We start from the raw sequence: 26232 nt of genomic DNA, 5'->3' as shown, positions 1-26232 counted from the left end.
AGTTAAGATTCTCAGAGCCTGAAAACAGGACCTCAAGCCTAATAATAGGCATATTGGTTTAATCCATCTTCTTCTTGCTTGACCATACAAAGGACAGAAAAAAAGGATATGCTGCTCATTCTCTATCTGATTGTTTTCACATAATGAGCAAACTTCGTCCAATGCTAGAGAAGATGGATCACGGTTTCTTGCCCAACGAGCCAAAGTTGATTTTAATAAAAGATTACCATATCTAAATTTTAAAAATAATGTTTTGGCAAGTGGGGGCTCTATTTCATCCATAAAAATCTCATAGAGTGGTTCATCCTTAAAGTTTAGAAATTTTGAGACTAATGAGCCACTGGTTATGGTGTTTACAGTCATATTTGCTACGAAGGACCAAAAAGCCCTTTTTAGAACTAATTTGGGGTTGGGTGGTAACAGCTCAGGGTTCTCCCAGAATTGTTTCAGACCTATGTTATTGAGCCACATCCTAACCTGTCTAAGCCATGGAATAGTTTTCTGGCTGTCCAACACCATGATCTCTATCAGCCCATCTCTATAAGCTTGAAGTTCAGGGACATGCCACAATCTAACCCATAGCATTAGTGGTCTAATAAGAACTTGATGGTCGGTTCTTTTAAAGTGAAGGTCCAATTGCAGGGGTACTAACGGGGTGCCTCTCGGAACCCTTACCAAGCTTCGCATAAAGTTATTATCTAGGACACTAAACGTCTCCTTAGACCCAGACCCCCATAATTCTGCACCATAAAGAACTGATGATTGAACTTTGAATTTGAATAATTCCATTACTGGAGACACCGCTTTACTAGTGCTTAAACTTTGCTCCCTGAGTATTGGTTTGACATTCTGAGCAAATATCAGTTTGCTTTTTTCCAATTGAGCTTTCCAGGTAAAGTTGGAATCTAGTGTCACCCCTAGATATGAAAAATGTGGCACTGATTCCAACTTTATTCCTTTTAAGGTTAGGCAACCCTTTTCTGGTTTGGTTGGATTTAGGGCCATATATTTTGTTATTTTTCCGTTAATCTCCAGCCCCTTTTGACTGCAATAATCATCAAAAGTGTTCAATAATGTCTGCAAGCCATTTTTTGTTTGAGATATCAAGATGGTATCGTCAGCAAATAATAGAGATGCTACCCTTTCGACGTTCAGTTTGGGAGAGTCATTTTTACATCTCTCTAAATATGAGGGAATGTCATTCACGAAGATGGAAAAAAGCGTGGGGGCCAGGACGCATCCTTGGCGAACTCCACGTTCAATTGGAATTTTCTGTGTTAATTCGCCATTCGGACCCCATCTAATTCTCGCAAAATTCCCTTCATGTAATTTTTTTATCTGAACTACTAAATTGTTTGGCATACCTGCTGCACTCAAGGTTTTCCACAGAAGATCACGTGGCACTAAATCAAATGCTGCCCTTAAATCAACAAAAGCAACATATAAATGGGCCTTTTTTTATCTTTACGTACTTCCAGTAGAGGCAGCAGAATCTAAAGATCTGATCTATAGTGCTGACTTTTGATCTAAACCCGGCTTGAAATTTTGTCAAAATTGAATTTTCCTCCAACCAATTACTCACACGTAATAAAATATGACGTGAGTAGATTTTCTGAAGGATGTCCATTAAGCTAATTGGCCGATAGTTGCAGGGGTCCTTCCTATCTCCTTTTTTATATATTAAAACAATTTCGGCTCCCTTCCAACTTTCAGGAAATTCTAAACTATATGATAATTTATTGCACAGATAATTGATATAAGGTGCCCATATTTTTGAGTCATGCTTATAAAGATCCCCAGGGATTTTATCCAAACCTGGGGCTTTTCCAGATTTTATTTGGCTTATTGCCAACTCTGTTTCCCCTAAACTAAAAACAAGCGGATCTGCTGGAATTTCATAACTTGCTGTATTTGATGCAAAATGGGAATCATCGTATTTTTTATATAAATTTGTAAAATGAGTTACCCAAGTTTGCTCATCTAAAAAGGTATCCTTAACCACCCTACCTACATGGTTCCCATTTGCTACTAGCCTCCAAAAAGCTACATTGTCGCGTAATCTAGCGGCTAACAGCAAATCGGCCCATTTATCTTCCTCCCACGCTATTTTCGATGTCCTTTGGACAGACTTGTAATTATTTCTTGCTTTTTGTACATCCAATTGGGACTTAGACTTAATCGCAATTATAAGTTCCCTCTTTGACTCTCGGCAGGATCTGTCATACCATGGCTTACTATGGGACAGATTCTGGGTCTTTTGCTGGTTTTTTTAGGCATTTTGGTTACCAATAATTTTAGTTTAAGAAAAAACTCCTGATGTATAGTTGTAGGAAGGTAGATCCCTGACTATGGTTGCCCCCAACTTTTTGCCTGGTGTTTTGCTGGTTTTCTGACTTAGTTGACCTGGGGCCCTGCTATTCAGGACCCCAGGCCTCCTGCTCTCTCTGTAAAATGGATTCCATGTACCCTAGGTACATATCTAATTGGATACTGAGTCACCTTATCAGTCCCTGTACAGTGTACCTTAGGTACCCAGGGCATAGGTGTACCCAGGGCCTACCAGGGGCTGCAGCATGTATTATGCCACCCCTGGCTGGCCATCCAAATCTGACACAACTGGCTGCACGACAGCTGGGGCAAGGTGGTGTACTCACCCTTTGCTTTAGATATAGTATACCTATATCTAACCCTAAAATGGACACACAGATCTCCTATCAGTCACTCCTATGGCAGGCCTTAACAATCCTGAAGGCAGAGTGCTTGGAATCGTGTGAGATGGTGCTCTGGCATGAGCTGAGCCTGTCTACGGCTTTTGGGATCCATCCCTTAGCCGTTTCCATGATATCGCATACCATATACTCTTAAGTGCATTATAATCCTCGCGGTTATATGCCAACTCTGGTATCGCTTTATCAAAACATGTCGAGTAAGGTGTCATACGAATTGGAATACTAACCCCTCGCCAATTCTGGCGACGGGGTTAGCATTCCACCCTTCTAGAGGGACACGACATGTATGTAACCCCTAACCCCGGTTAAAGTCAAACAGAGCCTCAGCTCCACAAAATGGATGCTGCCACCGAGACACAAGTCTGCCCTCCTGCTGCTGGGAGTCCTCCCAGAGCAGGAGATAAGGACAAAGGGTTTCCTGCCAGGGGCGGTGCCAGCACCGTCCCAGACAGGGTTTTGTGTATTGTAGGTAGGCAGGGCTTTAGAGGAAGGTGACTGCACGTGGCACCCCGGTGCTCACTGTGCATAGGCTGGCTGGAACCAGTTCCAGGGTCACTCCAGACCCTGTGCTGGGGAAAAGCCCGCCAAGGAAGTGGGTGTAACCACCCCCCTCCTAGTCCCACCCCTAGGGCAGGACTTAGTCGCGTGCCAGCCCCTTTTTACAGGATAAAGGTAGGAACTGGCCCCCTTCCAAATCAGATCATCTTTGAATCCTGAACCTACTTTCTGCGAAAGGAACTCAAGACTTCTTCCTAAGATTTCTCCCTTGTGACTAAGGAGTAGTCACCCTGCATCCGCAGGCACCATCTAAGAACACTGCGGTCTGCTGCAAGTCCTTCCTCCGGAATCCGACTGCCCAGCTCGACGAGAACCGGCTTCCCTGGCACCTCTGACCTCTACCCACCTCTACAGCCCAGCTGAGAACCGTGGGTGCGACGAGACCTCGAGGGACCGGCCATCTGCAAGACTGCACGACTTCTTTCCAGCAAGCCCGCCGAGTGAATTCCTGGTGAGTGCTTTGGGGTCCGAGAAGCCCCGACCCTGAGCAGCTCCAGCACCGAAGTGCAGCCCCCCAGCATCTCCACGATCTGCGTGGGGCCCTTCTGCTTTTGGCTGCTCACCGCGTTGTTTGGCTACTAGCCCGCTGGCTTGTGGCCTTCTGAACGACGCCCGACGACATTTCTGCTGCTGGTCTGGTTGCTCCAGGCTGGCCCTTGCTCCCTTCCCAAAGAGGAGCACCCCGGACCCTCCTGGTCCACTCAAGACGCCATTTTGAGTCCACCGCGTGGGCTTGAATTGGCCAAGGCTTGTTGCCCAATCCTGGGTAACTTCGACGCCGACAGCTTCATCCAGCGTGGGACAGCTCGCCTCTCCATCCTGGTCGCCGACAACGCCTCCTGGTCCGTGAGATCTGCAGAGCCAGCGTCGCCCACTCACCTAGTCGAGGTGACTTCGCCCGGTGCCATCCTGGTGCCCACTTAATCACTGGCTAGTGATTCAAGAACTTGGTCCCCTCTGCTTTCAGGTTTCTTCTTCCTCGATCCAGGCTTGGATCCAACGAACTTTCCTTCACTGGTCGCCTGCCAGCAACTTCCTTCTTCCAGGCTCCTGGTCCGGCAACGAGATCCCCGACGTCTTTTCAGACCTATGCAGCTGCAGCCCCTGGGCTAGGTCACTTCGGCACTTCGGTGTCCCAGCATAGCCTCACTACCCTAGGGTCAGGATCCACTGTCGTTTTCTTCCTACCAGGTCGGGTTCGCCCGTGAACACTAACTTTGCCTTTACTAGCTCCCATAGACTTTGTCCCGCATCCCGCGTGAGAGTGCACACCCTGCACCCGAGTCCCCTAGGCCTCCTAGAAGTAATCTAACGATTCTATAGTCAAGTCCTAGCGAGTCCAAAGCCTATTAGTACTGTACTTACCTGCTAGTAATTTCGCATTCCACTTTTAAAGTATATGGTTTTTCGTGCCCCTCGGGCATTTGTGTATAACGTGCTAACTTAAGTATTTTCGTAAGAGTTTTGTTGTGTGCCTAGCACCCTGTCCTCATAAAGAGTACAGGGTTGTTGTGATTCTAATAAATACACTGTTTATTTTCATAACACTTGTGTGGTGTCCTTTCACTGGGTGTTCAAGGGGTAATGTGATGGTAAAACAGCTGGCTTAACACGCCCTCTAGAGTCTTAGCCTTAGACTGCTCGTATCCATGCTACTAGGATAGCTGGTCTATAAGGTTGACTTACAACCAATCATCAATAAGGGTTGTTTGGACTGATCTATAGTGATCACTAGAATAGTGAACACTGCACATCAGGCCAACTTCTCACAATAGTCAAGAAGGGAGTTTTAACTTCCTCCTCGGGAGTTAAACCCAAATAAGATGCAAAGGTCCCAGCAAAGAGTAAGTATATTTCACTAAGAATATCACTATGATCCAATATAAATGGCCATTTAAGCGATCTCCTATTATTACTAATATGTATCTCGTTAATATCGCCAACACCTTCCTCAGATGGGAGTGGTGAAGATGGAACATTAAATAGTGCGTCATCTAAGGTAAATTTTAAGGGAAAATGATCGCTTTCGACCCTCTCCATTATCACAAGATCTACAAGATGCGACCAAAGGGGGATGGAAACAATCACAAAATCCAAATTACTTTTGTAGGTGTTCCTGCTAAAGGTTGGTTTCTTTGAGGTGTCGGACGGTAACCGACCGTTGCAGGCCCTAAGGAGATGCTCTGTACATAGTTTAATCAGCTGGAGAGCCAAAGTGGAACATTTAACCGATTTAATATTCTCGAGGAAAGGGATTTTGTTCACCTGATCTTCCTCCTCGAAGATCTCACTTAGGCCCAAAACAGGTTCGTAATTGCAATTTAAATCGCCAGCCAAAATAACAAAGTCCTCCCTGGGATCCAGCCCGCTCAAAAAACAATCTAATTTAGAAACGATTGGTGATTCTTTTGAAGATGATGCTGGCCTATTGTAGCTATTTATTAGGAATAATTTATTCCCATTACAGGTTGTAATTTTTAGTACTAAAATATCTATACAATTTATGTCTATCACCTCAATATTAACCTTTAGATTTATTTTTACCCAAATCAAAAGTCCCCCCGACGACCTTCCACTTCTGGAAGGAGTTGCCCCAATACCATAAGTCTTATAACCTACCCTGTGGGGAGTGTCTACTGCCCATGTTTCCTGGAGTAAGCAAAAATCAGAAGATTCAATGAAATTAGCCCACTCTGGATCCCTCAGGTTTTTTACGACCCCGGCTATATTCCAGCAAACCAAATTTACCGGCACCCCAAATACGGATGGCATGGCAATAATGGCCCTTAGTGTCTCTTCACTAGTGGTTGTCTCCAATTGAGATGCTAAGGACATTCCCTCGAAAGGCAAATGACTCGAGCTGCGTATTGATACTACCGATTCATCAAGAATATTTGTGTTATGAGTTACAATTTTACCCGGAGACAGGGGCACAAGAGTTGCCGATACATCCTGCTCATTTACAGCACCCACAACAGCAGGATTCCTTGTATCTCTTCCCTCATCCCCCCCGTTCCGGAAACATCAATCACAATTATCAAGACCGCTAAAAATATCAAATCTATTTGACGTTTCAAGGGGTGTGAAGGGTTTTAGATGATCCATCCTTCTGTTCTGAAAATTTTGTGTTCTAGCTGGAACATAGTTCCATCCCATGGGGTCTGGGGCTGTCACAGAGCAAGGGGCATAATACGTATTTCTTGTACCTTGAGTCGGAGGATACAGAACATATTGATTACTCCCAGCATGCTGTACAATAGGGTAATTAGGTGGCTGGGATTGGGTTATATAGTGTGGAGGGGGATGCTGAGATGGAAACACCACTGACCTTGGATAGAAATACGTTAAGGGTCTTGGAATTATAGTATTATCGAAACTACCTGTCTGCCAGTTCAATATAAATTGTACCGCATTAGGGTCCCTAAAGTTCACCACCACCACATCACCATCAATGTCTTTAGATCTACCCCCCAACCATTCAAGACGACGAACATGAACAATTTCCCCGTTGATGTGATTTGCAATTGGCCTATGCATTCTCAGCCAGTGCATTATCTTATTTTTTAATTGGAAGAAACCCTCCCTCTTGTTTTGTTCAAGCACAGGCACACCTGTTAGGACTACCACATAGGGTACTGCCTCTGGTGGAAGTTCGGGCAACGGAACCCTTCTGGGTTTCCCCCAGGTGTCTGATTTCCCCCACCTCCCTTGTTGGTTTCGCCAAAATTAAGTTGGATGTGTTACCAATAGTTTTGTTTGTAACATTACCCAACAGTTGGTCAGCAGTTTTTTGTTGGGGGCGTTTGGGGGATGCATGCTGATGGACAATAGCTGACACTATATTCCCCATCGGTTTAGAGGTAGATGCAGTTGAGGAAGGAATAGAAACAATACAGGGGGAAGTGGTTGAAAGTGGTTGGACTGTGGATGACATAATTTGTGGTGCATTGTTAGTTGCTAAGCTAGATACATTATTAGTACCTGTATTAGTTACAAAGTCCTTTTTGACCAATGCATCCTCAATTTTGGACAGTCTACACTCCACTTCCATCAGCCTCTCTAGAATAGATGCAGAGTAAGATTTGATCAAATTCTCAATATCAAGTAAGGACACCGGACCCTTTATCTCAGTATGTACGTTAACAATCGCACTAGTGTCCATACTGTCCCCCTTATCTATAGGTGAATTTGTCAAGACTGAAGATGTAGATATGGTATGGATCCCCACTATATCTGATTGCAAAACACAGGGATTCTTGACAGTTTTGGCCGCCCTTTTACCAAAATCAGAGCAACTCAATTTAGGTTGTAGCGGATCCCATCTTTTCCGCCGTTTTTTAATCGGTGGCGGGCCATAATTTTTTTGCGTGAGTGGCAATTTTTTGGCCTTGTTACGAACTATTTGCAATTGTGACAAAACATCTCCCTTCGATGTAGTTGAACTGCTTGCATGTGATATTGATGGTAAGCCAATCTTGTCCACCCTAGATAAAGTATCTGGTGAACGCACAACCATGTCCACTTCCAGGAGTTGGCTATCCAGAATGTTGATTGTCTCGTTGGCTATTATGCCAGTATCAATATCAAAGGTTCCAGTAACAGGAGTTAGTGGCAATAAAACAGACCCATTTTTTATGCTTTCCACGGAACGGCGTCGATCCGCCCGCCGCTCTGCCAAGACAATCTCCCTAGCAATATCAGGTGAAGATTTTGAAAAATAATTGTCCAACGTTCCATTTAACAGCAAACCCTGTTTGTCCTGCAAGGGTTGCTCTATATTTATGGTGGCCATCTATAAGCGATAGGCGGAAAAGGGAGTGTAATCGGCGGTGGTAATGGGCAATAACAAATACAGTCGGTACCTGAAGACAAATGGATGTGTCCAGTCCGGTCTCCTCGGTTTTCGGAGGGTCTCAGAGGGTCCGCCCTTAGTCCGGGCTTTGTCCCGGGATTCGTCCCGCTAACGCGTTATGAATCCTGGTCTTATACGGGACAATAATTAGGGGGCGGAGACACGGGAAGAGGCGGCAGGTGTGCTGGGTGATTCACGCACAGCCTGGTGAGCCTCGCAGTCCCGTCCTCCTGTGGCAGCAACTCTCTCCCCCCAACGCGGCTTCTGATACCGGGGCTCCAGGTTTTTTGAAGTCACTTAGAGGCGGGCTGCTGCCCCCCTCTTCTATTTTGTCCCCATCCATTTCTCCCTCGAAAGGACTGGCCTCTTTGTTGGTACTGCCAGGACTGCTTCTGCTGACCATGCTGAGCCTGCGAGTCTGCCTGGTGCGTTTGCTGGAAAGCCTGGTGTGATGTTCCTGGCTTGTTTCCGCCTCTCCCGCCGGGCCTCCGTGACGGGGTGCCCCTCTTGTTCCCTCAGAACTGCAATGCTCCCATGGATCTTGCTGTTTCGTTATCTTTCTTCAGTTGGCTGAGCGTTTCATCAACTGTTGTTCCGAAAAGCGTGTTGCCGTTGAACGGTGTGTTCAGGATGCTGTGTTGCACCTCCGGTTTGAAACCTGAGATCCTGAGCCAGGCGTGCCTCCTTTCCGTGACACCCATCATCATGAGCCTGCTGGCGGTGTCTGCCCCATCCAGGGCCGTCTTAAGGCAAGAATTTGCCGCGTTTTTTCCCTCTTCAACCAGCTTTTCGGCCTTCTGCCTGGCATCCTGGGGCAGGTCCTTCACCAACTGCCCCAGCCCTTCCATGATCTGGTACATGTGCCTGTTTATCAGGGCGTTGGAATTAGCCATGCGCCAGTGGGTCGCGGCATTCCAATCGATCCTTCTGCCCACCAGATCCATCCTTTTGCTCTCCTTATCCGGTGGCGGGCCTGAGGTAGTGGGTACGTTAGCCCTCCTCCTTGCTGTGGCCGTGATAATGGAGTCTGCGGAGACCGTGCCCTGAATGTAGGCCGGGTCCTTTGTGGAATGTTTGTACTTCTTCTCTGTTCTGGGAGTTACTGCCTTGCATGTTGCGGGTTCCCTGAATGCTTCCTTCCCCTGAGCCAAGACGCTTTCGAGCATTGGTTGGAACTGGCTCCTCGTTTGTGTTGGGAGCAATGTTTCTAGAAGGAAGTCTGCTTTCTGCTTCTCTTCGTCGAGCTTCAGCTTGAAAGCTGCTGCGGCAGATTGTATCACCGAGTTGTAGGCCCCGATGTCGTCCGGCGGCGAGGGCCTCGAGGGGTAAGTGTCGACCACCTCCTCCGGGCTGTCGGTGTCAACATCTATGTAATCTACCTCCTGTAGGTCAGAGGGTGCCGACTCTGTGTCCGTCCTGCTTTCCTCTTCCTCCCCATAGTTGTAACTATCGTAGGGATTCTCGTACTCCTCCTGGTCGTCGATCACCTCGACGTCCTGGTCATGTTCCTCGGCGATCTCTTCTTCCTCCTCGACCGCCTCCACCACCGGTGGCTTGGTCTTGTGAGGGATCGTGAAGGCTTTCATCTTTGCGTCAATCTTTCTTCCGCTGCATGATCTCCATTTCGGCCTCGAGGCGCCTTCTCTTCTTCTCCAGCTCGGCTGCGTGTTCCGCGTCGGATGGGTCGGCCGTTCTTTTCGGCGGATGGCTCGTCGCCGTGCCCTTCGGTGTCGAAGTTTTCGACGTCGAACCGGATTTTGGGTCTCTGGTCGTCATAGTCAGTTTTGGGTCTTTCGGCGTCGATCGATCCTTTTCGGGGACGATTTTTGACGTTTTCTGCTGATCAGCAGCTCTCGGCGCCGGGGACTCCTTCTCGGAGGATCCGCTGGGCCTGGGAGTAGTCGCGGACGCCGCCTTTTTTGGCGTCGGCGCTTTCGGGGTTGGCCTGATTTGCAGTGCTCACTATTCTAGTGAACACTATGTATCAGTCCAAACAACCCTTATTGATGTTTGGTTGTAAGTCAACCTGATAGACCAGCTATCCTAGTAGCATGGACACGTGCAGTCTTTAGGCTAAACTCTAGAGGGCGTGTTAAGCCAGCTGTTTTACCATCACATATACCCCTTGAACACCAAGTGAAAGGACACCACACAAGTTGTTATGAAAAATAAAGTATATTTATTTATAACAAGACTACCCTGGCTCTTTATGAGACAGGAAGCTAAGCACACAACAAAACTCTTAAAGAAATACTTAAAGTCGCACAATTTACACAAATGCCCGAGGGGCACGAAAAACCATATACTATACAAGTGGAATGCGAAATACTAGCAGGTAAGTAACTATTCTCATAGGCTTTAGGATCGCTTAGACTGGACTACTGAACCTTTAGATTACAAGCTGGAGGCCTAGGGACGTCGTGTGCAGAGTGGGAACTCTCACGCGTAAGGTGGGAAAAAGTCTATGGAGGCTAGTAAAAGCAAAGTTAGTGTTTTCGGGCGAACCAGACTAGGTAGGTCAAAAACGAAAGTGGATCTAGACACTTAGAGAGTTGGTCTACGCTGGAGCACCGGAGTACTCGGTTTACCTAGCCCAGGGGCTGCGGCTGCATAGGGTTCAAATGTCGTCTGGTTTCTTCGTTGATGAACCAGGAGCCTGAAGAAAGAAGTTGCTGGCAGGCGACCAGTGAAGAAGTTCTTGGGGATCCAAGCCTGGATCGGGAAGAGGAAGACCTGTAAGCAGAGGGGACCAAGTTCTGAATCACTAGCCAGTGATTTAGGTGGGCACCAGAGTGGCACCGGGCGAAGTCACCTCAACCAGGTGAGTGGGCGCTGCTGGGCTCTTCAGTCTCTCGGACCAGGAGGCGTTGTCGGGCGACCAGGATGGAGGTGCGAGCTGTCTCACGAAGATATCTGCTGTCGACGTCGCTGGACCCAGGATTGGGGCAACAAGTCTTGGCAAATGCAAGCCCACGCGGTGGACTAAAAATGGCGTCTGGAGTGGACCAGGAGGGTCCAGGGTACTTCCCTGATGGGGGGAAGCAAGGGCCAGTCTGGAGCAACCAGACCAGCGGTGTTTGTCGTCGAAATTCGTCGTCAGAGGGCCACTAGCCAACGGGCAAGTGACCTGGACAACGCGGTGAGCAGCAAAGAGCAGAAGGGCCCCACGCAGATCTCGTGGATGCAAGGGGGCTGGACTTCGGTGCTGGAGCTGCTCAGGGTTGGGGCTTCTCTTACCCCAAAGCACTCGGTCGAGGGTCACTCGGGAGTCGTGCTGGTCAAGCGTCGTGCATTCTTGGAAGATGGCCGGTCCCTCGGTCTCGTCACACCCACGAATCACAGCTGGGCTGATGATGCAGGTAGAGGTCAGAGGTGCCAGGGAAGCCGGTTCTCGTCGAGCTGGGCAGTCTTGATCCGGTGAGGAGACTTACAGCAGACCGCGATGCTTGGTTGGTGCCTGCTGCTGCAGGGTGACTACTCCTTAGTCACAAGGGAGAAATCTTAGGAAGAAGTCTTGAGTTCCTTTCGTGGAAAGTAGTTTCAGGATTCAAAGGTGATCTAATTTGGAAGGGGGCCTGCTCCTACCTTTATCCTGCAAAAGGGGGCTGGCACGCGACTAAGTCCTGCCCTATGGGTGGGACTAGGAAGGGGGGTGGTTACACCCCTCTCCCATGCCGGGCTTTCCCCAGCTCAGGGGCTGGTGTGCCCCTGGAACTGGTTCAAGCCGGCATATGCACAGTGAGCACCGGGGTGCCACTTGCAGTCACCTTCCTCTAAAGCCCTGCCTACCTAGGATACACAAAATCCTGTCTGGGACGGTGCCGGCACCGCCCCTGGCAGGAAACCCTTTGTCCTTGCCTCCTGTGCTGGGAGGACTCCCAGTAGCAGGAGGGCAGACTTGTGTCTCGGTGGCAGCATCCATCTTGTGGAGCTGAGGCTATGTCTGACTTTAACCGGGGTTACAGGTTACATACATGTTGTGTCCCTCTAGAAGGGTGGAATGCTAACCCCGTCGCCAGAATTGGCGAGGGGTTAGTATTCCAATTCGTATGACACCTTACTCGACATGTTTTGATAAAGCGATACCAGAGTTGGCATTTAACCGCGAGGATTATAATGCACTTAAGAGTATATGGTATGCGTTATCATGGAACAGCTATTAGGACTTGGTTCCGCAAGCTGTAAACGGGCTCAGCTCATGCCAGAGCACCATTTCACATGATTCCAAGCACTCTGCCTTCAGGATTGTTAAGGCCTGCCATAGGAGTGACTGATAGGAATACATGTGTCCATTTTAGGGTTAGATATAGGTATACTATATCTAAAGCAAAGGGTGATTACACCACCTTGCCCCAGCTGTCGTGCAGCCAGTTGTGTCAGATTTGGATGGCCAGCCAGGGGTGGCATAATACATGCTGCAGCCCCTGGTAGGCCCTGGGTACACCTATGCCCTGGGTACCTATAGTACACTGTACAGGGACTGATAAGGTGACTCAGTATCCAATTAGGTATGTACCTAAGGTACATGGAATCCATTTTACAGAGAGCAGTAGGCCTGGGGTCCTGAATAGCAGGGCCCCAGGTCAACTAAGTCATAAAACCAGCAAAACACCAGGCAAAAAGTTGGGGGCAACCATAGTCAGGGATCTACCTTCCTACACCGCTGGGCCTGGGAGTAGTCGCGGACGCCGCCTTTTTTGGCGTCAGCGCTTTCGGGGTCTTGCCCTCGATTTTTCTAGACTCAGAGTCTCTCTGGTTCTTGGGGGCTGAAGAGTCTCCTACCTTGTCAGAAGTCTTCGTGTAATCGGTCTCTACGACCGTGTAGCTGTCGTCTTCGGCGGCAGCGTTGTCTTCTTCCTCGGAGGACATCCCCAGCTCGTAGAGGGACGGAGTCGGGGCCTTCCCCTGCAGGGTGGCGTGTGCTACCCTCTGCCTCTCTCTCACACAAAGGGTCTTCTGGGCGAAGGCGGAACAGGCGTTGCAGTCTCCGCTATCGTGGTTCACCGGTAGGCAAAGGTTGCATACCGGGTGCTGGTCCTTCTGCGCGTACTTGTGGTGGCAGTTACGGCAGAACTTGAACGGCGTGTTGTCCATCATCGAGCGTCCAGGGCCTCCCTGGTCGCGTGTTCGTCGACGGTCGTCGAGGATCTCGATGAAAAACGCCTTCTCCTTGCTGACTGTTCGTCGATGAGGTCCCCTGGAGTCTTCAGATGACTTCTCCTCGTCTTTTCTGTATTTTCTTTCTTCTTTCTCCAAAAATGTCTGCAGCCCAAACGGGAACGATCCAGACCCGACCGCGGAAAAAAAGAATCTGAAGATGGCGCCCAAGAGTGGGAGCTTCCGCAGGAAGCATGCCGACGTCACCAGAAATACACCCAAAGGGGTGTGACGCCGACGCCCACCTGGGCTACAAAAAAAAAAAAAACCAGAGAAAAGACTACGAATCCGGACCCAACCACAAGACCGCGCAATAATGCACAGCATAGTGAATCCAGAAAGATTCACGCTGCAAAATCCTAGTTCTCTTCTAGGGGTATACTCATTAAAGTCATAAGCACCCTCCCGGCTCCCCGGGTGAGCAGTAGCTTTATGATGGTACTATGGTGTTTCTAGATGCAGATTCCTACTAAGTTTACTGTACCGTACAAAAGAACTGACCTAACTGTCACCTGTGGTGCATGATGGGAACAGATTTCCCCTGGAGGCCTTAAAGGCAAAGTGTTCAGATTCTCTGATGCCTTAAAGGCGAGGTGTCAGTCTGATTTTCTATACAGGGATAGTTTTTCTGTATGCAGCCTTCTTAGGCTAATTGCTTTTTATTACAAATTCTTTGATGAAAAAAAAGGTTTTCTGCTGTTTATGGAATGCTTTTGAGGCTCATGCCTTTTTATTGCATTATTAATGACTTATTTTCATACTGCAGAAAATATGTAATTATGGCTTTATTAACCTATGGGTTATGTTGGGCAGCATTTTATTGGTTATACATATATATGTGTGTAATTTGTTTAGTACTACTTTTATATGTATTTAGTGTGTGTCGCCCCCCCCCAACAAGGCTACACTGTCCAGTACTTCAACTAGGAATGCCAAATCCTTGGAATGATCGAGAGGAAGGTAAAGACCGACAAGCCTCCATAGGCTGCCATTATGTGTATTTTTGCCTCCTCTTCACTTTTCTGGTGACTTGGCCACTCTTTTATCAAATATGCCTGCCTTATTTGAGAAATGTCCAGTGTGTGCCCGGAAGAAGGCAAGATCTGATCCACACAGGGTCTGTATCCTGTGTCTCCCTTCTCATGTTCCTGGGACTTGTGAGATCTGCCTGCAGTTTTCCAGTAGGACGCTGAAGGACAGAGAGATCAGGCTCCAAGGACTGGAGCAAAGAAGACAGCAAGGTCAAGGTGGGTCTGGGCAGAAAGGGGCTTCTTCCTCTGCCCGTGCTTAGGCCTCTGCGGGGCTCCCCAGTAAGAAGGCCAGAAAGCGCCACCGGTCTCAGTCTGCGTCGATAGCCTCGACGTCGGCGTTGAGAGGAATGACCACGATCTGCTCCCCGTCTCCCATGGCTCTGGGTCGAAGCGATGTCGACGTCGCTCGGCTGCCAGGGGTATGGCCTCTAGGTCCCCCCTTCAGGTCGGGCGAAGAGAGGGGAAGAGGCTCCGGGCTCGGAGCACTCAAGTTTATTCCCCCGCCAAGCCGAGGTCACCTACACCTCCTCCGTTACCTAAGGACCCTCCTCCAAGTAACCCGACGCCGCCTCCGCCACCTGTTCCTCCTCAACGTCCTACACCACCTCTGCCAAGGTCTACCCCGTTACCTCATCTCCCGACGCCGCCTACGAAGCCACCGCAACCTAGGCTCCCGTTTAGGCCTCCACAGCGCCGTCCGCTGTGGCCCGTGGAACGTCCGAGGCCGCGGAGGTCGAGATCTCGCTCTAGACGGAGGGATAGATCTAGGAGTCGCCGTCGCTCTTCTGCAAGATCCAGACGGTGCCACAGGAAGGGACCGGTCGAGGTCCCGCTATACGGATTCCTCTAGTGCCAGGGACTATTCACCTACCCTGACGGATTCCCCTCGGCCGAGGGTGTCCCCAGTAGACGACAGTGTCCTTCCAGGACATGTTGCTACGAGGGGTGGCTACGCTGGGCATCACGCTCACTGTGCCCGCGCCACTGACGTCCGTCATCTTCGAAACGCTGCACAAGAAGCAGTTGTCTCACCCTTTGCTGCCCTTGGTGCCTGGGCTGGTAGAACCGGCCATGGAACTGTTCCTCACGCCTGCGTCTTAGAGATCGGCATCTTCAAGGCTCCAGAAGAAATATAAGGCTCCTGACTCGGACCCAGCATTTCTTCGGCTGGATCCCACGCCTGACTCTGTGATTGTGACAGCAGCAAGAAAACAGCATGCCACCGCCCCATCATCAACAGGGCCTCCTGACGAGGAGAGCCGCTGGATGGATTCGGCAGGCAGGAAGGTTTGCGGGACGGCCTCCACATCGATGAAGGCCGTGAGTGCCTCAGCCCTGTTGGGACGTTACGGTCGGGCTCTGTGGGAGTCCCTCCAACAGTTTGCGGAACACCTTCCCCGGAAGAAGAGGGAAGATTTCCAAGAGATCCTTGCTGAAGGTCTGCTGGTTTCCAACCAGGTGATAAGTTCGGCTGCAGTTTCTTCCCTCTTGGCAGCCCACGGGCACTGCCATGGAGTCAACCTGAGGCGCCACGCCTGGCTGCGTCTTAAATCCTTGATTCCCGAGGCGCAGCAGAGAGTTGCTAACCTACCCTTTTCGGGCGAGACCCTCTTCGGGAAACATGCGGACGACGAGATGGCCCGCATGTAGGCGGGGGGGTAAACCCTGACTGCTGTCGGGTTGGAAAAGCCTAACGAACAGAGAAAGACCTACCGCCCGTTCCAGAGGTGGTACGGGGCGCAAGGCAGAGGGCCTGGTCGGCAGGCTGGACAGGAACCGCAGCAGCAGTTCCAGCGGAAACCGCTCCAAAAGCGCCAGAGGGGCCGAGGGGGTCAACAATCTTCCTCCGTGACCAAAGGCCCGGCTGGGTCTAGGCCCCGAGGTGCTTCTTCCCCCTCATCCGTTACCCGCTCCGGTGAGGGGAAGCATTCAACATTACCTGGCAGAGTGGAGAAACATTACTCCGGACAAGTGGGTGCTGAATATTGTTTGCAATGGTTACAGTCTTCGTTTCACCAGCGCGCCTCCAGCAATTCCACCGGTCGTCTCACAATTCCAACTACGCGAGCTCCAGGCGGAGGCCGATACCCTGTTAAGAAAAAGGGCGATAGAAGACGTCCCTCTGTCTCAAAGGGGAAAGGGTCTTTACTCACACTTCTTCCTAGTACAGAAGGACAAGAACAAGTTCAGACCCATTCTGGATTTGCGACAAGCAAACCAGTGGATTCGCAGGGAAAAGTTTTGCATGCTGTCTTTGCACCAGATTTATCCTCCGCTGCAGAGAGGAGACTGGCTGTGCGCGATAGATCTGCAAGATGCGTACTTCCATGTGCCCATTGCACGGAAACATCGGAAGTTCCTGCGTTTCCTCGCCGGCGCCAATCACTATCAGTACACCGTACTACCGTTTGGACTGAAGTCTGCACCCAGGACTTTTTCGAAATGCATGGCTGTGGTAGCAGCGCACCTGTGAAAGAACAAGGCGTTTGTCTACCCGTACCTGGACGATTGGTTGATCAAAGCCTCCACCTTCCAGGAAGCACAATTGCACTTCAACAGGACGGCCGTCCTGTTGAACCGTCTGGGGTTGCACATAAATCTGTCCAAGTCTGTCCCGATTCCTGTACAGTGCCTGCAGTACTTGGGAGCCTCCATCAATACGCTGTCGGCAAGCATGTCTCCTTCGGAGGAGAGACGCTTATCCATCCTTCAGAAGGCTCAGGCTCTCTTAGCTGCTCCATCTACAACAGTGAGGACGGTGTCTTCTCTACTGGGATCGATGGCCTCTTGTATCTTCCTTACTCCACATGCGCGCCTACACATGAGGCCTCTACAGGAATGTTTCGAGGACCAGTGGAACCAGAGGAAAGGGTGTTGGGGCGACCGGATTCAGTTGTCTCTTCATGCCCAACAATCCCTGAGATGGTGGTGCTCAGCAGAGAATCTCCTCAGAGGGGTTCCTTTCCACGAGGACATCCCGACTCAGACTATCGTGACGGATGCATCTCTCCTGGGCTGGGGAGCACATTCAGACAGTCTACAGATCCAGGGGACGTGGTCTCCGACAGAGTCCACATATCACATCAAATTCCTGGACCTCAGAGCTGTTCACTTGGCACTGAAGGCCTTTAATCCGTCCTTGCAAACCAACTCCTTGCTTGTGCAGACGGACAATACGACCACTATGTATTACCTCAACAAGCAGGGGGGCTTGAGATCGCGCACACTGTCACAGGAAGCGCAAGCGATCTGGCACTGGCTACTAGCCAGGAGACTGACTATAACGGCAACTCATCTGCCAGGTGTGCAGAATGTTCAGGCGGACACCCTCAGCAGGTTGCTTCACGAAAACCACGAGTGGGTCATAAACGACGAGGTGCTCGACAACCTCTTCGCCACGTGGGGCACTCCAGAAGTGGATCTATTCGCCACCGCGGAAAACAGCAAATGCCGCGACTTCTCCTCGGGGTATTACCAGCCGGGGACTCTGGGGAACGTGTTATGGATCTGCTGGTCGAACAGCTTTCTGTACGCTTTTCCACCCATTCCCCTGATTCCAGCGGTGCTCATCAAGCTGGCCCGGGTGCGGATGATCCTCATTGCGCCGGAATGGCCCAGACAATGGTGGTTCACGGACCTGCTTCACCGGTCGATCCTACCTCATCGGCGGCTGCCGTGTCGCCCGGACCTTCTCACGAAGTTCGGGTGGGCAGATGGTGCACACCAACCTCTCATCGCTGAGTTTGGTGGCATGGCTCCTGAGAGAGTGCAATATGGCCACTTGAATCTTCCAGAGGATTGCATGGACATATTGAAGGAGGCTAAGAGGCTCAGCACCCAACTCCAGCTGCTCCTCTGCAACATAATACGGTCCAATTGCTTCCCGAAAGCCTGGAAGGCGGCTTCCGTTCTTCCTCTCCTTAAGAAGCCTAACCTCGACCCTTCCATCCCTGCCAACTTGAGGCCAATTTCGAGAATCCCATTCCCGGCTAAGATCTTGGAAAAACTGTTGAACTCGCAACTTGCGGGTTTGTCAGGGACTCCCATGCCTTAGATGTTTCCCAATATGGGTTCCGAGAGGAACATGGGACAGAAACTGCTTTGGTGATGGCAGCGGAGGAAATTAGGAGCATACTGGACGCAGGGGGGAAGGCTGCCCTCATTTTGCTGGATCTGTCGGCGGCCTTTGACACGGTTAACCATGATATTCTCCTAACCCGGCTGGAGGAAATAGGCCTACACACATCCGCAATTGCTTTGCTGGCCTCCTTTCTGGGAGAAAGATACTTCTCGGTTCAGCTTGGGGAATTCGTATCAAGGTCCTTCAGTCTGCCCTGGGTGGTTACCCAGGGTTCTTCTCTTAGCCCCTCCCTCTTTAATGTATATGTTGCCCCTTTAGCCAACATCATTGGAAACTGCGGGTTCGTCCCACTTTCCTACGCTGATGACACCCAAATAGTGGTGGCAATCTCCAACAACACTACTGAGACTGCGGAAAGATTTAGGCATTGCATGGACCAGGTCAGTCAATAGATGCAGGCTAATTGCTTAAAACTTAATGGGGATAAATCAGAGGTCCTGCTTCTGGGGGCTGAACATAACATCTGGTCAAGCAAATGGCGGCTCGACAGTCTTGGCAGATGTCCATCACCGGTGGACAACGTAAGGAACTTGGGGGTTATATTCGACTCCAAACTTGCTTTTAAGGCGCAAATAAACAAACTCGCCTCCTCTGTATGGTACAAGCTAAAACTAATCAGGAAACTGCTGCCATACATTCCACCGGACACATGTAAAACTCTGGTTACCTTGTTGGTCCTTTCAAAATTAGATTATGGCAATGCACTATATGTAGGGTTGCAAAAACAGCTAGTAAAACTTAAGTGCCTGCAGAACGCTGCAGCCAGGCTGGTACTGAATATTCCAAGGTTCGAACAAGTGGCCCTAAAAATGAGGTCTCCACTGGCTCCCTATAGGAAAAAGAATTCAGTTCAAGTCCGCTTGTCTGTCTTACAAAACACTACATGGATCAGGTTCTCACTTCCTGAAAAGAAATTACAACATTACGAACCATCCAGGACATGAAGATCTAGTAGTGCTAAGCTTCTCATAACCCCCAGATATAAACAACTAAGATGGGGAGGGGGAGATGTTTCCTACTGAACACAGCAAAAACTTGGAACAAGTTACCCGTTGAATTAAAAAAAAGCCCCTGTCTTTCCGTAAGAACCTGAAAACGTGGCTTTTCTCAGCTTAGTCCAGTTAAGGGGGCCGCTAGGCTCTCTCACTTCTGCAGCAGTTCTTCAGCGCCAAGACGCCCTCTGGGCATTCGTGCGCTCTATGAATTCACTAATCAAATTAAAATCAAAGCGGAACCTTACAGAATGATTTTAATTGCACCAGCGTGGCCCCGACAGTTCTGGTACACGGAACTCCTCCTTTCTCAAGACCAACCGATTCACCTGCAGCCTATTCCGTCAAGTACTCCATCCAGATCCGAGGTCACTCCAATTGACAGCGTGGCTCCTGAGTACAGAGAATTCCAGGATTTGAACCTCACAGAAGAGTGTAAGGATATTCAGTCACTGGCCCGAGCTCCGAGTACGAATAAGACTTATCGGGTGAAATGGAAGAGATTCTGTCTCTGGTGTCAGAGGCAGAATATTCATCCATACACTTCAGCTCCGCATTAGCTTTTGCCATATATTCTTTCTCTGGCTAAGTCGGGTTTGGCTCATTCTTCTGTCCAGGTACATCTAGCAGCCATCTCTAGATTCAGGCGGACGTATTCAGGTCCTTCACTTTGGTCCGCTAGGATTATTAAACAATTCCTGACGGGCCTGTTCAGAGTTTTTCCTCCAGTCCGGCCTACTCCACCAGTCTGGCAGCTTAATTTGGTTTTGGCTCATCTGATGAGAGCTCTGTTTGAGCCCATTCAAAGAGCAGATCTGAAATTTGTATCCTGGAAACTGGCTCTCCTATTAGCCTTAAAATCGGTCAGGAGGATTAGTGAGCTCCAAGTGCTCACGATTGTGGAACCTTTTCTTCAGTTCAAAAAGATGTTCTGATTCTAAGGACAAATCCAAAATTCACCCCGAAGGTCCCATCCGAATTCCATTTGAATGAGCCTGTGATTTTGAAATCTTTTTTCCCACGACCTACTACACCAGCGGAGAGGTCTTTGCATTCTTTGGAAGTTCAGAGGTGTCTGAAATTTTATCTGGAATGAACAAGACCATTCAGGAAGTCTACTCCACTTTTTGTCTCTTATAGTGCCCCGCGGAAGGGATTTCGCTTTCAAAGCACAGTATTTCACGTTGGATCTCTAATACAATTCAGTATTGTCATGAGGAAGCAGGCAAGCCGCTTGAAAGAGGAGTTTGTGCTCATTCAACGAGATCTGTTGCTTCATCAGTGGCTCTATTCTCAGGAGTCCCTATCAAGGACATCTGTAGAGCAGCTACGTGGAGCAGTATCCACACCTTCACGAAGCACTACTGCTTGGATTCTTCCATGAAGGAGGATGCAGCGGTGTCAAGCAGTCCTGAGTAATCTTTTTTAATGGGAGGTGAGCTTTCCCTACAATCCCTCCTTCCGGTATTGCTCATTTTGTATTCTTCTCTGTGGTAACATTTTTATGATTTGTTTCCTATGAGGATAACTATGTTGACATGTAAGGATATTCATGTAACAAAATGTGCTTTTATGACTTAATGCTAGCTACTCTGATACAAAGCATGGCAATCTATGAAAGTTCCAATACTGGGGCAAGAAAACAAGTTACTTACCTGTAATTTGGTTCCCCAGTATTGGTAACTTTCATAGATTCCCATGCGCCCACCCTCCTCCCCTGGGATAGCTCGGCCTTTTTTTACTGAGATAGTTGCTGTTACACAACGGCTACGAAAATCTGAGGCTCTCTCAGGAGGGTTCTATGGGGTGAGGCTATTCTGATTGGTTGTTGCAGAATTTTTGGTCTCTTTTACAAAAAGAGGTGGATAAGCTACAAAATGAGATGAGGCCTAGGCCTAGTTTTCTCTTTTGTACTTACTGCTATGGTATTTTTTTTATTTACCGAGGCTCCCATTCCGACGACGGGGGAATGATACAAAGCATAGGAATCTATGAAAGTTACCAATACTGGGGAACCAAAGTTACAGGTACGTAACTTGTTTTCTTCCCAAATCTTCCCCCTGTTCAGAACATTGCTAGTTCTTAAATTTAGCGCACCATGCTTACAGGTACGGATCCGAACAGAGCACCTCTGGTAAATGGATAAGGGCCTGTTTGTACACTACGTGTGTTTTCTTAAAATGGTTTACAATCTAATTTTCAAGGCTTGGTACAAAAGAGGGAAACTCACAACTGTGCCTCTTCCACAGAGCACAGCAATGCTAGGAACCAGGCATTCCCAAATGTTCTCCCTTTTTATATAACGGGGCTAGGGCGTAAATGTAACGCTCAATGCTTACAGGTACGAAAGAAAAAAACGTTTTTTTTCTGACTTGACACAGGATTTACCAGATACCACAAAGGATACTCTGGCCTACACCATAAACAGACCTAGACCAAAAAGTTTTCCCACACAGACATGGGGGAAAAGATTTAAAAAACAGATATTAGTAGGACTCCTTGCAGAACAAGCCCCTTTGTTCAGCACAACTGGAAATATCTGGCCACAACACTTTGAGCGGCACCATATGCATCTCACGTCTCTGCAGAAGGGTGGAAGGGCCATAAAAACCGTGCACCCCACTCCAAAGCGGACACAAGGGATTCTTCTGAGTTAAAGGCAAATCCCCCATAAATTCTCCGCTTATCTCCAAAAGCGCATTCCTCTAATGCTCTCTAAAAACAGGTTGCGACATACGAATTTGGAAGGAAGGCCCCAGCAACAACATAATGTTCGTTGCCTAGTACTAGGGCTATCAGATATAGTACATGGCCCCCACTATAACATAACTCAAGGGCCCAAAAACGCTCACTAACAAAGGGTAAAATACAACCTTTGGCAGTCTTTATAGCCGCTCAAAGTATTTAACTTAAAAAGCACCATGTCACAAATAACCAATGCTGCTGCCTCAAACACGCATTAACATGTGTGCCAGGGCACATTTTATCGCAGCTGCAAAATAAAACAGCTGCCTTACAATAATGGGGCAAAAGTAACCCGTAGACGGGGGTTCTGATAAAGTACACCGGAAATACACTGGATTGCTCCAGAAACAACCAAGCTTTTAACTAAAAAAAGCATCAGTCACCTAGGATTTTTCTTTGTAAAAGTTTCCAAGCGTCCAATTTGTAGACTTTGCAAATCTTGTTTGCGGTTGATTGCTTGTAAAATCTATCTCTACCTCAAGTGTAACTTTTTCGTTCTAGTGTCTAAATTCTTATAAATAGTTATGTTTTTTAATTGGTGTCTGGTTTCTAGATTGTCGATTTTTCTACTTCAAATGTTTTGTTGCTGTTTAAATGCTTTATTCTTGTTCCTCTGTGTAAGCATTGATGCTTAGTGCCACAGCAATCCAGGATTGAGCTGAGGGTTTTATTAACAAAATCTCCTGGACCTAAAAGGTTTGATAAGTGTATTGCACTGTAAGGTCTCACTGCCACACCATGTAATACATCCTATTGCCCAACAATCACCTTAGCACGCCCTCTGCACCACGGCCTGCTGCGCCAGGTGCTGTGCTTGGGGCAACTAATCAAAAGCCCTCTGCATCAGAGAGTGAAAGGAGAAGCAAATGGCTAAACGTTCAACTTTAAGCCGAAAGAGAAGCGCTTGAGAGATCAAGACGCTCAGGAGGGGAGAAGGACACGAGGGCCAGCGCATTAGAGAAGGGGTAGATGGAGTGCTTAAACAAAATAAAGTAGGGCCTAAAAAAGTGAGCAGTGGAAGGTCACAAAGTCTGTGCTCCAGGGTAGGGCTTAAAGTAAGGAAGTAAAGCAGCAAAAGAGTGAAAATGAAACCAACCAGTGGTAAGCAATATGCAGGCACGAAGTTAACAATGTCTCACAACAGATAGCACGTGCGCGGTTTGGTAGGCAGTACCTAAAAACAATAAGATTCCTATTTCTAAAAGTACATGAAATTTCTTGATCATTATACAAACCGGTCAGTATTGGATCTTGAATAAAGGTTCAATATATCTCTGTGGAAAAGCTGTCGGCACCTTCAGTGTTTACGTTCACTGACGTGGCTGCATCCTCAAACGTCTAACTTTAACTTCATTAAACAAGTCCACCCTGAGACTGCTACACCCCTGGTGATCTTGCACTTAAAATTCCAATTTGTAATGAGTTTCGTAATTAAATTGTAGAACAATTCAAGCCATCTGATCTTTACTACTCCAGAATCTAACTCTATAATTCCAGCTTTTGAGCTAGTTTTTGGTCTGACTTGCCATGCTGTTTGACAAATTTTAAATTGAAGGCTTCCTGTTTTTTTCTCCAGATTCCCAACAAGGCACTTGAACAAGCTGAAAAAGAGAAACCAAGGTAAATCTTTTTTCTCAAGTGAATAATACATTTTATCTTGACAAAATTAAAGTATCTTTGTAATCAAAATTATTTGTCAAAATGTTCCTGCTGCAGGAAAAGAGCTCATTCTCCTGATGAGAAGGATGGGTCAAATGAAAAGAAATCAAGTAAATTGGATGGAACACAGAAAACAGATAGTGGTGCTGATGGGAAAACTAGTGACTCTCAAGCAAGTGCCAAAGGTGAGGCTGACATGAAGGGGGAATTGACAGAAAAAGAACTCCTTGAATCAGATGATGAACAGCTTTTGGATGACGAGGCTGCAGCATTACTTGACAGTAGCAGTTCGGTTGGGGATGATGAACAGTCCGGAGATGTAGATAACGAAACCGTGAAAGACAAAAGTGAAAAGGCTTTGAACAAAGAAGCAAATGTGAAAGGCTCTAATCAAGCATCAAAGAAAAAGAACAAAAAGGTATGATTTAATTGTTAGTTTGTGTATTGGCTGGGTATTACTTTTCTGTAACATCTTAAATAAATTAATGCACATTGCCTAAAATTATTTTGGTGTAGGGAAAGTATAGAATGAAGACCTGCGGCATGAACTGTTTATCATGAAGTATAATTGTAATGAACTCTGTTTACTCATAGCGTGGATTCCCAGGAAACATTGATGATTATGTTACCCTGGATGAAGTTGGTGATGAAGAAGAAGCAGATGGGCATAGATCAGCAAGAAAGACTGTGGTGAGGCAAAAAGGTGCAAGCTTGACGGGAAAGACCAGTGGCATTACAGAGGATAGTGAAGAGGATTCAATAGGACCTTATCAGCCAAACAAACCTGTTGGTAAGCTTTTCAATATGGAGTTTTTATGCTGCTACTGCAGAACTTTTGCCTATGAAGTTGGAAATCAATGTTGCCAGCAAATGGTCTAACCTGCTGATATTTAATCTGATTCATCATGTATTCTTTAGTGTCCTCAAATGTGTTCCCTCCTGAACTCTAAACATTCGGGTTACTACTTTTTTTCTTTAAACTCCGAGCTTTCATAAGGGATTCCTGGTACGTTAAGTCCAACATTTTAATAAGAATGTATTTAAATGAATTGTTCTGATATTGCTCTAGTCCATCTGGATTTCAGACTTCGAAAAGCAGTGCCTGTTGCTAGAAGTCGTGTTGCTGCTCTGCCTACAATTTTGATTTGTGCGTGTCGTTTTGCATCATGGTTGATGCCAAACAGTGTAATGATTGCACCAGAGGCAATCATTACACGGAGGGTAGCCACCCTGTCTGCTTTTGGCCCCGCTCACCGGGATTGGATTGTTTACTTGCGGCGGGAGACAGTGTCTCTTGGCCGCTAAGCACTTTTTTTTTTACTATTACCGCGTTTAGATTAAACATTGGCTGATGTGCCTTTTTGTTTCTCTGGCGCGGCGGCTTGTTTTTTTGTAATTTTAGATGGCGTGAACCTTTCATTTCTCTGGCACGGCAGCTTGTAGTTTTAGATGGTGTCAACCGGACCCGAGGACACGTTCATTATTTGGTAGGCATGTGGAGATTAAGTGATTTGCCCACAATCACTTGATGTTTAGCAGACGCCAAGGCTGGTTTCATTTCTCTGGCGCAGCTGCTTGTTTTTTTTAATGAGCCGTCTTAAACGGGCATGCACGCTTGCCGGAGGTGCGCGCCCTGTTCCGGTTCCGGTTGACGGTTACTGTTGACTGTGGGCAGCAATGCACCGAACTAGACAGGTTGGCAAAAGTAGCTACCCTGGCGGGAAACCGTTGCACAGCTCATAACCGTCCTCGCTGTGGCAGTAGCACTTTCCACCTCACCCCATCCCGATTCCCGGGAGAGCTCCTCTCACTGTGCTGCTAGAGTAGCACCATTCACATGCGAAGCTTAGCTTTTATTTTCCTCCCAGTAGTGTAGGGAGGAGAGGGGAGTTAGTTGCACGATAATGGGGGAGGGGTAATGTGTATTTATGTTCGAGGCATGTGGGCTGCTAAATTCATATCTTAGCATTAGATCGCCGCCTAGTGTTGGGCTCGGATGATTGCACATTGTTGTCCTGGAAGAGTCTTCGAAGTATCCTGAGATAGGTGGCTCCTCCCCTGGACTACAGTGCGCATGGGCATCGGCTCCATCCCCAGATTGTTTTTTTCCGCCATTGGGTTCGGATGTGGTTTCGACGTCTTACTGTCGGAACCAAGTAAAACTATCTTTTACCGGCCAAAAGGCCTCGATTTTCTTGCGTCGGTATTGTCTGCGCTCGGTCTCGAGTCTTCCGTCTCTTGAAGCCGGAATAAGCGGAGTTTTCTTCGCTTTCTAAACTTTGAGGCCTTCTCATCGCGACACGACAGCAAGCCTTTACGGACATGGAGCGGAGCCCGTTCAAGTACTGCCCGCTCTGTGGGTCTAAGT

The 26232-nt window shown here is 48.1% G+C and overlaps 1 protein-coding gene across 3 annotated transcripts in view; it reads left to right on the top strand.

Moving 5' to 3' along the window:
- The window catches only part of MATR3 (matrin 3), a 220662-nt gene that overhangs the window by 90229 nt on the left and 104201 nt on the right, over nucleotides 1-26232 (top strand). For all 3 annotated transcript variants that reach the window (XM_078653344.1, XM_078653343.1, XM_078653345.1), the window contains 3 exons: nucleotides 23782-23825; nucleotides 23922-24282; nucleotides 24459-24654. In XM_078653344.1, the coding sequence (XP_078509470.1) occupies nucleotides 23782-23825; nucleotides 23922-24282; nucleotides 24459-24654 (601 nt within the window). The remainder of the gene's footprint in view (nucleotides 1-23781; nucleotides 23826-23921; nucleotides 24283-24458; nucleotides 24655-26232) is intronic.

This window comes from Lissotriton helveticus, chromosome 7 (assembly GCF_964261635.1).
Source record: "Lissotriton helveticus chromosome 7, aLisHel1.1, whole genome shotgun sequence".
Lineage (NCBI taxonomy): Eukaryota > Metazoa > Chordata > Amphibia > Caudata > Salamandridae > Lissotriton > Lissotriton helveticus.
This window is presented reverse-complemented; position numbering and strand designations above follow the sequence as displayed.